The following is a 13,120-nucleotide window of genomic DNA, read 5'->3' on the forward strand; positions in this document are numbered from 1 at the left end:
TATGAACATTAAAGGTGCTTTTGCTAAGACCTCAGATGGAAATGAAGAACATGTTATTGGACAGTGGAGGAAGTGATCCTTGTTACGAAGTGGCAGAAAACTTGGCTGAATTGTGTTCTGCTGTTGGGTAAAAAGTAGAACTTATAAACAATGAAATTAGATTTCCAGCTGCCGTTTCCAAGCAAAACATGGAAGATGTGTCCTGGTTTCTTGTTGCTTATAGTAAAATACAAGAGGAAAGAGATAAACTGAGGAAGGAAATGGTCAGCAAAAAGGAACCTGAACATGATGATTTGGAAAATTCACAGCCTGTCCATATTGCAGGGAATGCTAAGGCATGCTCTGGAGAGTTCATCAAGGGTGCAGCTGGAAAACCTAGTGGAGAAATTAGGTTTGTGACCATGAGTATAATCAACCATCTCAGCAGAAACTAGGAACAGAGGTGAGACTATCCAGGAAGGACCTGTGGAGAACCCTCACGTCTAATGGCGTGGATCTCCTTGACATCCACGAAGACTGATGGCTTTTGAGAATGTTCTATCAGCAAAAACTGCCTGCTTGGCCTGGGGGACAGAGACAAGAAATGAAGGAAGGCTGCCAGACTTCTGGGCTTCTGTAAGCAGGAAATGGGCTGCCCAGAGGATAAGACTGTATCCCAGGCTAACAACTGAGAGGGTGGGGCCCACAAGGCATCTGTGGGTCTAGAGGGGGGTGCTGATGAAGCCTCTGGCCCAGAGGGCAGATCAAGACACAATTATGCTCAGGTTTTGAAACCTTAGGAAATCCGCCCCTCTGCACTGCAAACACTTAAATCGGTGACTCCTTTATTCTTTCCATTTTCTCCTTTTAGAATGGGAATGTCTTCTTATGCTATTTTGCAAGCTGACCAACTTGTTTCTAGTTTCACAAGTCCATAGATGGAGAGGACACCATGATAGGTGAAGACTTTGGGGAATATTGGGATAGAGTGAGTGCATTTTGCATGTGAGATGGGTATGAATTTTGGGGAACCAGAGGGTGGACTGTACTGAGTTTATCCCCACAAAACTCATGTCTACCAGGACTTATGAATGTGATCTTATTTGTAAATAGGGTCTTTACAGATGCAATCAAGTTAAGATGAGGTCATTCAAGATTAGAGTAGCCCCTAAAACCAATGACTATTGTTCTTATAAGGAGAGACATACAGAAATACACAGGGAAGAATGCCACTGGGGACAGAGGCAGAGATCAGAGTGAGTTATAAGCTAAGGAACACCAAGGACTGCTGGCAACCACCAGAAGTTAGGAAAGAGGCATAGAACAAATTCTCCCTCAGAGCCTCCAGAAGGAACCAACCCTGCTGGCACCTCGATTTCAAATGTCTGGCCCCCCAAACTGCAAGAGAATAAATATCTATTGTTTTAAGCCACCTGGTCTGCGGTACTTTGTTATGGCAGCCTCGAGACACAAACACAGATTTATTACAGCAGCCCTAGGAAACTAATGCAAGATGCTATTTGCCTTTTTCTCTCATGAGCGTACAGTGGAGTTTTCCAGAGACTATGTGATGTGTGATATGGTGACAGATTGAATACAGAGCAGATGTGAGAATCCAGCTATGTCCTATTAAGCCAGACATTGAAAAGATTTGCAAAAATGTAATACTCCCCTTCTTATTAATTTTTGTTTGGAAAAGTTATTTTTCACTAACAATTTATTTATGGTAATATACTGGGTTTATTTTTTTAATAAATTATAAGTTTTTTCCAGTTTTAATTCTAATTTGGTAAATATTGATAAATATGACCCACATAAACGAAAGGTTTTTGGGATCCTCAATAATTTTTAAGAATACATGAGGAGTCTTGAGTCCAAAAAATTTAAGAACCACTGGCCTAACTAAATTCTCAAGTCCAAAAGGGCATCCTGCTGTTTGTGTTTGTACCCTTGCTTTTTGGAGAGTCCGATCAACATCAAAAATAGCACTTGAAAGAGTGAACTTTAGAATCACATTGAAGTAGGTTAGATTTTTACTTCTTCAAGATTCTCTCAGCCTCAGTTTCCTTATTTATAAAGTGGGAAAAATATCTATCTTGTAGATAATATGAGGATTAGATAGTTTATGACTATGAAGGGGTAGTTGTTATAATTATTAAAAACAAATATTTTCATTCCACCAGACTAAGTGGCTCATTGGTTGCTGGCTGTATGAAGATGGGAACAAATGCAAGGTCTAAGGCCTCAAGTTTGAATGGATGACAATCAAATTACAAATTTGTTACTTACCTAACACCTAATGTGGAGAAACTTTACGAGACATGAAGACTCCAAGTGCAGAGGAAGAAACTGTAGAAATCTTCTGGACCATAGGATTTTCTTTTCCCTGGGGAAAATCTTTTGGTCTCTTATCATAATTGCTGCTTGTTAAAACTGGTAAAATACCCATTAAGGACTATTATTTTCATGAACAAATGATTTGTATATGCAAACTCAGATAACATTTTAGAATTAGAATCTCTAGCACATTTAGCTCAATTTTAGGTATTCTCTGTCTAATGCAAATTCTACACACCAGGTTTAGGGGATGAAGGCTGGCTATTGATCTCCTGTAATTTCTTCTGTTCCCCCTAGAGTATGTTTTCTGCTAAGGGTGACTGGCCTTTCTATAGGTGCCATCAACCACCATAACCAGGTCCCAGACCACATCAACATCCAGATTTCATGGTTTTTTGGTGGGGAGGGGCAGGGGGACAGGCCTTGGGAAATGGACTATGAACTATCATTGTTGTCATTGGAAGTAGAGTAAGGATTTAATAAAACTCTTTTCCCCTCTCTCTGTGCCTGACAGATGGTCTCTATAAGCAAGGAAATAGAAATTTTATTAACATAAATGCAAAATTATTTAATTGCTGTGATCAGCCACAGGGATTCAGTTAGTCTGGATCAGCATCTAATAACTTGTGTGAAGAGGATTTAAGAGGACTTGATTTAATTCCCAGAGTGGGGAAAATTGTTCCCAGTGAGGTCTTTCGTGACCACCCTGCTATAAACTGCAATCCTTAATACTCCCTATACTTCCTTTCCTACTTTACATTTTCTCCCTTGTACTTATCACCATTGTAGTCCATGTTTCACTTCTTTTGTCTACTGTCTGTCCTCCCACTGGAATGTTAAGTTTACATAAAGGCAGAAATTTGTGTCTCTTGTTCAATGCTGTATCCCCAATGCCTAGCACATTAGAAAAACTTATGATCTTTGAAAGAATGAACAAATGAATCCAACTCCATTTCTATCGAAATCAAGGTCATCTGACACAAGTTCCCCTAAATTTCTTTCACCTCAGAATGTCTGGATCCTTAGCCACCTTTGTTCTCTCCCTTGCCAAGACTAACACTTCAGCTCTGTTCTTGATTATTCTCTTGCCCTCTTTTGGATACTGCTGGTTCAGTCCTCTCATTCATATTTCTTATGTTTCTCTTCTGCTCTACCCTTTCCAGCCCACGAACACACTAAACTGAAAATCTCTCCTTTTCTCTGTTGCCTCCCTGAGGTACTCTCTCAGGTACCATATACTCTTGCTTTTTCCTTTAATCATAAATTGAAAATGTATCCATACTCAATATTTCTGCTTTCTTAACACCCAGCCATTCTTCACGTTCTGCAGTTTGGTTTTTGTCCCAACCAAATCTAGTGATTCTATTTAAATCCGAAGTCTCCTTGATATGTCTATAGCATCTTTCAACTGTGTCCATAGTTTCCTTGAAATTCTTTGAGATATTTCATGTTTTGCTAATTGCTTCTTCTGTCTCCACTGGCGCCTCTTTTTTTCTCCTGCTCCCTAAACAGACTCCAAATTTCTTCTCCTTCCCCATACCTTCTATCATCACCTCTGTAGCTGACACTTAAAATTATTATATCTCCAGCTCTGACTCCTCAATTGAGATCCACTCCTGAATCTCCATGTTTCATTACCTGAGCCCCAAACCTTTCAGGTGAACTCTTATGTCCTCTTACGTCCTTTTCTCAATGGGTCCCACCTTAGATTTTACAGTACCCCCTGGCAAATGTCTTTCATCCACGTCCCTCTTTCCCAACTATAGTTGCCACACTATAGTTCTTATCCTTACACTTGGCCTGTTGATGTAGCCTTCCAATGGTTCTTTGCATATCCAGTAGTTCTTCTCCTTCAGCATATCCTGTACAATAACACTGGATTCATTTTTATAAAGATATGCTGATTATATCACCCGTTGGATCAGAATTTCAATGATTCACTGTTGCTTATGTAATAAAGTCAAGCCAAGGATTCAAAATCTCCCATAACTTGATTCCAACCAACTTTCCCACTATATTACTAATACTCTAATCTCTCAACAAATTGAACTCCCTGCTTCCCCTCCTGAACACCTGGAGATTTCCTATTGCTACACTTTTGTTCATTCTTCCTATTTTAAGTCTCCTTTCATCAAAAGTTTTTGCACTCTATAAGACCCAGCTCAAATATCAAATAGATATAACTGTAACACAAAGTAGTATATGATTCATGCTGTTGGAGTACAATATAGGAATCAAGTGTGAAAACTTTATTTCTGCTACCAGACTATGTAAGTCTTTCAGGATAGAGTCCAATTTTCATTTTTATATTTGATAAAATATTTCATACAGTACCTTGCATATAATAGGTTCTCGATATCTGTATATTCTATCTGCAAGAGACACCAGTATGAAGGAATGTATTGTAATTCAGTGTATATCCATTCAACTTCTGTAATAAGGTATCTCCTATCCCCCAACAAGATTACAAGTTGTTTTTTATTTTTATGACAAAGACTTGCTTTTTTAAAAAATTCTGATTGTCTGATACCCCATAGACGGCCAATAATATTGAGATTTATCCAACTTACAGTCACATGTACTATGTTAGCACTTTGCTAGATGCTTTCAAAGATGAATGAAGATACAAGTCTTTGTCCTAAGAAATTTAACTCTATGGTTTTAAAAATAGAATAAATGAAGCTACAGAGTGCAGATGTGAGGGGATTAGAAAATAGCATTTTGACTTTTGTATTCTCCTTGCTCAAATGTAATTTTTGCACTATATATGACTACTCAAATTGAACTTTAAAGGATATTTGCTTCCACAGGTAAGAACAGGACATCATGCTCAGTCATAATCTCTATATTGTGAAAGATGTGTGCTGATCCCTTGGCACCATCCTCTCCAACAGCCATGGCAAAGAACTCCACTTTCAGTTCTGCCTGCAAACCAGCCGCCACCTATAAGACACAATGTAGCTTTAGAATCAGACATGTATGAGTTCAAATCTTGATTTTTAACATGACTTTGGGCAAGTTACTCAAACTCTCTAATCTTGTTTCCTCATCTGTAAATTTGGCACAAATGAATGATTGCTGTTCTAGCATTTAGAAGAATTACTTCATGGATTAGTTAGGTTGAATTCCATTGAGTAAGCGGGACCCAGGAAAAATTGCTGAAGGAGAACATCAGGTGCTATTTAGGAAAAAGCATAAGGAAACTAAATGCCAGGATGCTGGAGGGCAAACTTTCATGATGTCTGTAACTGTGCTATTTCTTGAATATCAGTAGCAAGTTTCTATTTATTGTCATCCTTGTAGATAAAGATAAATTTAATCTAAGATAAATATAAGTTTCATTTTAAATTTAATCTAAGAGACTGGGTGAATCCCACAATTCCCCTGCCCTGCCCCTTGGTTTATAGTATTCCTAATGTAGGACCTGCAACGTGGCAAAGCCAGTAGAGGGAGACAGAATTAGTTTAAATGCCAAACTGCTTAGATCTAAAAGCTACATGGAAAAGGTTTGTACCAACAAAAAAGAAACCTGATATATAAAGAAGAAGAAACACAGCAAGGAATAGGCTTCTTGCCTTGCTCCTTGAAAAGAACACTAGCCAGGAAAGAAAGAGTTGTTTATGTTTCTAAGCTGCCTCTCTAGGAGGTGGGTTAAAAAGCAGACTTGAGAACAGTTATCTGGAAAAAATAAATCAGAAGAAACTACCACATGGAAAGCAGTTAGGTACGAATGGAATTCTTTTTCTTCAATAGAGTTTTATAAATGATAGAATTGAAGAATGTTTCAGTTTTTTCAACAGTGTGCTTGTGAGCATCTATCTGCACACTGGAGAGTATCCAACAGCTCTGTTTTGAGACCCAGGCCCTTAGCCCTCCAAGCCCAACAACCAGAGCAGGGCTGGGGAATGACGACATTCTGCACAAGGGCAGCTGGAGGACTGTTATCACACAGGTTTACCCAGGCTTGGAGTACATTCATTCAGTGTTGGCAACGAACCAAGCTGAACAGTGGTGAGATTTAGATATGGAGAAGTCTAGAGGTTACATTCTTTGCCAGAGCCAAAACCTACTATCAAAAAGAAAAATAAATAAATAAATAACAAACAGTATAGAGTGAGCTTCAAAGAATACAAGCTGGGTTTTTAGTACGTATAAAGGTTCATCCAGCAGTCGTCTGGCTTTTGGCTAATCCCTACTTTAAATGAAAAAGATTTGCTAACTTCCCAGAACAGTGGGAGAAAAGCTTGCTTTAACTGTGTTTTTGCTTTATGTTGTGAAGATTCTGAAATTTTGACACAGTACAATGATGAATTGTTTCGGAGGGGTACTCATGAATTAGTGGATCTAATCCCAAAATGTATTTCTGTTTGGAAATTGCAGCCTGAGTACTACAATTTTATATAGATCATAAGATACTGGAGCTGGAAGAGGGCTAAGAAATGATCAGTCTAAGCTCCTCCTTTTATAGATGAGGAAAGCAAGGTGCAGAGGATTAATTAACCAAAAACATCACTGAGCTGCTTGGTAGCATAGTCAGGACAAGAAGCCAACTTTCTTTGCACTATAGCCAACTGATGCTTCTGTGTCAACGTATAACAACTGTGGCTTCTTTAAGATCTTGGGATTCAGTGAGCACTGTGTGCTGCTTATGGGACTGGACGCCCTTGCTCAGAGTTCCCATGAGCCTTTGGGAACCTCTGGGAACTCCCATGAGTTCCCAGTCCCCATCTGTGACGAATGGTTCATGTACCTACCAGACTTCCTCACATCATCTGTCACTCAATCACACATCTCTCGAGTGCCCACCATGTGTCCTGCTCTGTAAGCTCCTTATGTGTCTCACTCATCTTTAACATCCCCTGTACCCTGGCACTATCACTGGCATATGGGAGGAACTCAAAGCTTGTTGACTGAAATGAAAGGCGTGTTAAAGCAGCAAGACGATATACTGACCAAGAAATAAAAGTTAAGATTGAAAGTGTGATTTTATTATCTTTTGAGACAACCTTTTGTTTATAACATACTACACTTCTGAAATTCTAATTTGAAGTAAGTGGCAGTATACACATTTTATACTAAACACCCTATTTGGGGGAATGTATCAGATAAAATCAGAACAGGTTGACATTTTAAAATTTGTATTTTCAGAGATTTTTGGAGAAATGAGACAGATGGTGACTTTAAATATACTACTATTTCTTAATATGTTATTAAATAATATTCTCTGACAAATACCAAGAGAACAAACCAGATTTACATAAAATGTAAACAATGAAATATTTGTTTTTCAAGTGAGTTTTCACTTTGCAGAAGGATTTGTCACAGGATATCTTTAGGTAATCAGTTTACCAAGTGCATGTTAAATCATATTTAATGTTTTAAAAGGTATTTTCAGACAACTGTATAGAACTGCAGTATTGGGACAAGTGAAGTGAACTTCAGAAATGGTTCCATAGCTGGAAGTTTAACTCTGTTTACACACAGATCTGCTCATGGTTGTTACATGAAGTAAGTGACACCAAGCCAGATGTCGAACCAATACCAGGAATCTTTTGTTTATGATACTAGAAAAAGTAGACTTAAACATGGTTTAAACTGAAACAGGTAGAACGACTTAAAAATCACTTGACTGGAAACATATACATATCTGTATGCACACACATGGACACACACAAAAGATAGCACATAGGACTTACAGGCCCAGGTTTATAAGTCACTTTCAGTCCTGTGCTGGGTGGGGGCTGCTTCACCCTAAACCTACCAGGAAAAAAGATGGGAATAAATTGATGCCACAATGAAAAACATGAGCACGAAGGAACTGGGAAGTAATAAAATCAGGAAGGTGTTAATACTCCCTACACAGGAGCAAGGGGTCCAGACTAGTAGAAAAACAACCTAATATCCAGTTGGAAAAAGAATCTGGGGCCTGTTTCACAACTGCCTTTCCAACAGTTTTCATCGGCGTCAAACTGACTCCAACCTGAGTTTCAACCCTTTGTTATCGGATGCTGACGAGCAGCTCGGGTCTGGGCAGAAGGTGGCGAAGGTTTGGCTGGCGCGTGCACTGCAGTGTAGCCGCCAGCGTGAACACACATAGTGACTGCCAGGTCATTAAGCTGAAGAATAAAGGCTCCTTTGGAAAGCAGCGGAGCATGGGAGACAGTCTTTCTCTGCCGTGGTATGGGGTTTGCAAGTTTGGGGAGAAGAGAAACAGAAAAGGCTCAGAAAATGTTGGTGAACTTGAAAAGCCCGGTGCTCACACGTGGTGCCTATTGATCTCTTCCCCTTCCTGTGGTTTGTGGGTTCTGCCTGAAGGTTAAAGACCTGGAGTAAATTAAAATGCCAAGGGAAGCCTACCTCCATCTACCCCACTCCCTCTACCAGCCACTTTGCTGTCTGCCCTGTGGTGGCTGAGTTGAACAAGCTGAGGATTGAAATCTATAAAACTAAACTTCTGTACTGGACACACAGGGTCTGCATGGGTGGTTTTAATTCATTTGAGGTTGACTCTCCATTTCTCCCCACCCACTTTGTGGCAACAACCTAAAAAAATAATAATGTCTGATCTGGTGGCTTGGGTCCCTCATCAGGTTGTTTGTGAGGAAGTAAATGTGATTCCTGAAGTTGAGAATTCACCTCAATTAAAATGGGACGGTGATCTTTTCAATCAATCAGATGCTCCTGTAGCTTTGCTCCATCTGACTTCCAATCCTGAATTTAGAATCACAAACATTCTCAAACTTGCTACTGACCCTGAGAATAACTCCACACTTGAAATAAACATGTATCCCATTTTTATGGGGGAAAAAATTCGACATAATCCCGAAGCTTAATTCAAAATAGTATAGAGGAGATTTTATGATTGGGAGTTGTCTTGGCATAGATACATGGTATATTGACCCAGTGGGAAGGACTGATCTCCCACAAGAAGCAGTGACCACAGCTGTGTTGATAAAGCACGGTGCTCCAATGAGCTGGTACTCAGGAGATCTGAGATCTACCCTTGCTGTAGCCTACAAGACCTTAAAACAAGTTACTCAGTTTGTTCCTTTATATAATAGTCTCTAAGGTTCTACACACTCTAAAATTCTACTGGTTTTGATCTGAAAATGAAGGGCTAAGGTGACTTTCTTGTCACTTAATGCCAGATACAGTATATTTTCTATTTGGAGTACAGGCTGTGAGTTAAGGTACTTGTTTATAATTCCAAGTCACATCATCAGAGTCAAAACGACCCTGATGATTAAGGGTTAATTTTTTTTCCTTTTTCCCTCAATTATGCAGAATTAATGTAATTAAAATCATGTTTAGATCACAAACTGCCAACCAATGTTAGCTGGTATTATAGTTGGTGGTAGATTTGAGAAATAGACTTTCAAGTTTTGTGCATTAGTTATTGTTTTGTGTATTAGTTATTGTAACACTTGTACAACTTCCCTTTCATTTTTTGCTAGTACAGATCAGGTCTTGAGGTGCTTCTAACCAAAGTATGGATAAAAATTAATGGAAAGGCAAAGAAATACCTACTCTATAGTTGAGGCTTGGTAAGTACTAATTTGTTGAATAATGAATGAATGGATGAATTAGTGAGTAAATGACTGAATGAATGATGTTAAGATTCAAGAGTTCAGGTGTAATTACAATTCAGTTCAATAAACATTCACTGATGTAGGCAACCAAAGAAAAGTCACAGAGTAGGGGAAGGTGATCTGAGCATACACTTGGAGCCTTGGCCTCACCTGCAGAAGTCCACTCCAACATTCTTGAGCTTTACAGTGGTTGCATAGGTGTGTCCTTCTTCGAGCACTCCAAACGTCACTGAGGGCGGGAGAAGATGGAATCCAAAGGGGGATGAATTTACATTGTTAATGGCAGCAGATGCAACAGAGGATGTTTTCACTCTTCCTCCAACAGAATCTTGCACCTTGCATTGAGAAAAAAAGCAATAAAGCATAATAAAATGGTTCTATTTTGCATTCCCAAGATAATAAAAAGACTCTAACCCCACACATCCCCCGACTAGACCACGCAGCAAAGCATGCAAGAAGCTTACCCCGCCCTCCAGCCAGCCTACAGCCACTGCACAAGGCAAGGCCTTGCAGCCAACCAAGCCAAAGCCAGCTTTGCCCCCAGCATGCCCACAGTAGTAGGCCCTACCACAAAAGAAAGGCACCTGGAGCCCACATAAGGGCACCCCTTGACTACACAGCTCTGGTGACCAGAGGGGAGCATGCTGCTGGGCCCATGGGACATCTCCTACATGAGGCTACTTCTCCAAGATTAGGCAATGTAACCATCATTAGAAATAAACACAGAGAATTGGGAAAAATGAGGAGACAGAAGAATATGTTCCAAACAAAGGAACAACACATAACCTCAGAAAAAGAACTAAACAAAGTGGAGGTAAGCAATCCGGCCAATAAAGAGTCAAGATAATGATCATAAAGATGCTCACTAAACTCAGGAGAAGAATGAATGAATATGGTGAAAATTTCAATAAAAAGTTAGAAAAATGAAAAACCAGAGCTGAAGAATACAATAAGTGAAATAAAAACTGCACTAGAAGGAATCAACAGTAGATTAGATGTACAGAGGAATCGATCAGCAATGGATCAGAGGAATGGATCAGACAGTAGTAAAAAATCACCTAAACTGAACAGAAAAAAGAAAAAACAATTTAAAAAAATGAAGACAGTTTAAGAGACCTCTGGGACAATATCAAGCATACTAACATTTGCAAATAGGGGACCCAGATGGAGAGAGAAAGGGGCAGAGAACTTACTTGAAGAAATAATAGCTGAAAACTTCCCTAACCTGGGAAAGAAAACAGACATTCAGGTCCAGGGAGCACAGAGAGTCCCAAACAGAATTAACTCAAAAAGGTCCACACCATGACACATTAAATGAAATTAAAATGGCAATTAAAATGGCAAAAATTAAAGATAAAGAGAGAATCTTAAAGAAGCAAGAGAATAGCAACTAGTTATGTACAAGGGAATACCATAAGACCATCAGCTGACTTTTCAGCAGAAATTGTGCAGACTAGAAGGGAGTGGCATGATATATTCAAAGTGATGAAAGGGAAAAACATACAACCAAGAATATTCTACCTGTTAAGGTTACCATTCATGTTTGAAAGAGAGATAAACAGTTTTACAGACAAACAAAAGCTAAGAGAGTTCAGCGCCACTAAACTGGCTTTACAAGAAATGCTAAAGGGACTTCTCTAAGCAGAAAAGAAAAGGCCACAACTAGACATACAAAAATTATGCAAGGAAAAATTTCACTGGTAAAGGCAAACTACTACAGTAAAGGTAGTAGATCAACCACTTATAAAGCCAGCAGGACAGAAGGTCAAAGGACAAATGCATAAAATTATATATCTCCACAATGAGTAGTTAAGGGATACTCAAAACAAAAAGATGTAAAATATGACATCAAAAACAATAAATGTGTGTGGGGGGAAGATGAAGAGTTGTTAGAATTTATTCAAACTTAGGAGATTATCAACTTAAAATAATCATATACATGATTATATGTTGTTATATATGAACCTCATGATAGCCACAAACCAAAAACCTGTAATAGATACACACACAAAAAAGAGAAAGGAATCCAAACATAACACTAAAGATAGTAATCAAATCACAAGGGAGGAGTCTAAAAGAAGAAGGAACAAAAAAGAACTACAAAAACAACATGAAAACAATTAACAAAAGGTCTATAAGTACATACCTATCAATAATTACTTTAATGTAAATGGTCTAAATGCTCCAATCAAAAGACAGAGAGTGGCTTAATGGATAAAAATCAAGACCCATATATATGTTGCTTAAAAGAGACTCACTTCATATCTAAAGACACACACAGACTGAAAGTGAAGGGATGGGAAAAGGCATTCCATGTAACTGAAAACAAAAAGAAAGCCCAGGTAGCAATACTTATATCAGAAAAAGTAGATATTAAAACAAAGACTGTAACAAGAGACACAGAAGGACATTATATAATGATGAAGGGATCAATCCAACAAGAAGATATAACAATTGTAAATACATATGAACACAACATAGGAGCACCTAAATACATAAACAAATATTAACAGACATAAAGGGAGAAATTCACAGTTACATAATAATATATAATAATAGTAGGCAACTTTAATACCCCACTTACATCAATGGACAGATCATCCAGACAGAAAATCAATAAGGAAACACTGGCCTATATGACAAGTTATAGTGGATGGACTTAACAGATACATACAGAACATTTCATCCCTGAACAGCAGAATACACATTCTTTTAAAGTGTACATGGAACATTCTCCAGGATAGATCACATAATAGGCCACAAAACAAGTCTTAATGAAATTGAGAATACTGAAATCATATCAAGCATCTTTTCCAACCACAACACTATGAGATTAGAAATCAACTATCAGGAAAAAACTGCAGAAAGCACAAACATGTAGAGGCTAAACAACATGCTACTAAACAACCAATGGATCACTGCAGAAATCAAACAGGAAAAAATACCTAAAGACAGATAACAACCACACAACGATCCAAACCTATGGGACACAGCAAAAGCTGTTCTAAGAGGGAAGTTTATAGTGATACAAGCTTAACTCAGGAAATAAGAAAAATCTCAAATACACAACCTAACCTTACATCTAAAGGAATTAGAAAGAGAAGAATAAACAAAACCCAAAGTTAGGAGAAGGAAAGAAATAATAAAGATGAGAATGGAAATAAGTGAAATATAGACCAAAAAACCAATACAAAGACCAATGAAACTAAGAGCTA

The 13,120-nt window shown here is 38.4% G+C and overlaps 1 protein-coding gene across 1 annotated transcript in view; it reads right to left on the reverse strand.

The window, feature by feature from the left end:
* Window positions 1–2,275: 2,275 nt before the first annotated feature.
* SPAG17 (sperm associated antigen 17) overlaps window positions 2,276–13,120 on the reverse strand; it is a 218,408-nt gene continuing 207,563 nt past the window's right edge. The window contains exons 45-48 of the mRNA XM_068538157.1: window positions 10,056–10,240; window positions 8,013–8,073; window positions 5,115–5,259; window positions 2,276–2,415 (exon numbers count right to left, since the gene is read on the reverse strand). Of these exons, the coding sequence (XP_068394258.1) occupies window positions 2,276–2,415; window positions 5,115–5,259; window positions 8,013–8,073; window positions 10,056–10,240 (531 nt within the window). The remainder of the gene's footprint in view (window positions 2,416–5,114; window positions 5,260–8,012; window positions 8,074–10,055; window positions 10,241–13,120) is intronic.

This window comes from Eschrichtius robustus, chromosome 3 (assembly GCF_028021215.1).
Source record: "Eschrichtius robustus isolate mEscRob2 chromosome 3, mEscRob2.pri, whole genome shotgun sequence".
Taxonomy (NCBI): domain Eukaryota; kingdom Metazoa; phylum Chordata; class Mammalia; order Artiodactyla; family Eschrichtiidae; genus Eschrichtius; species Eschrichtius robustus.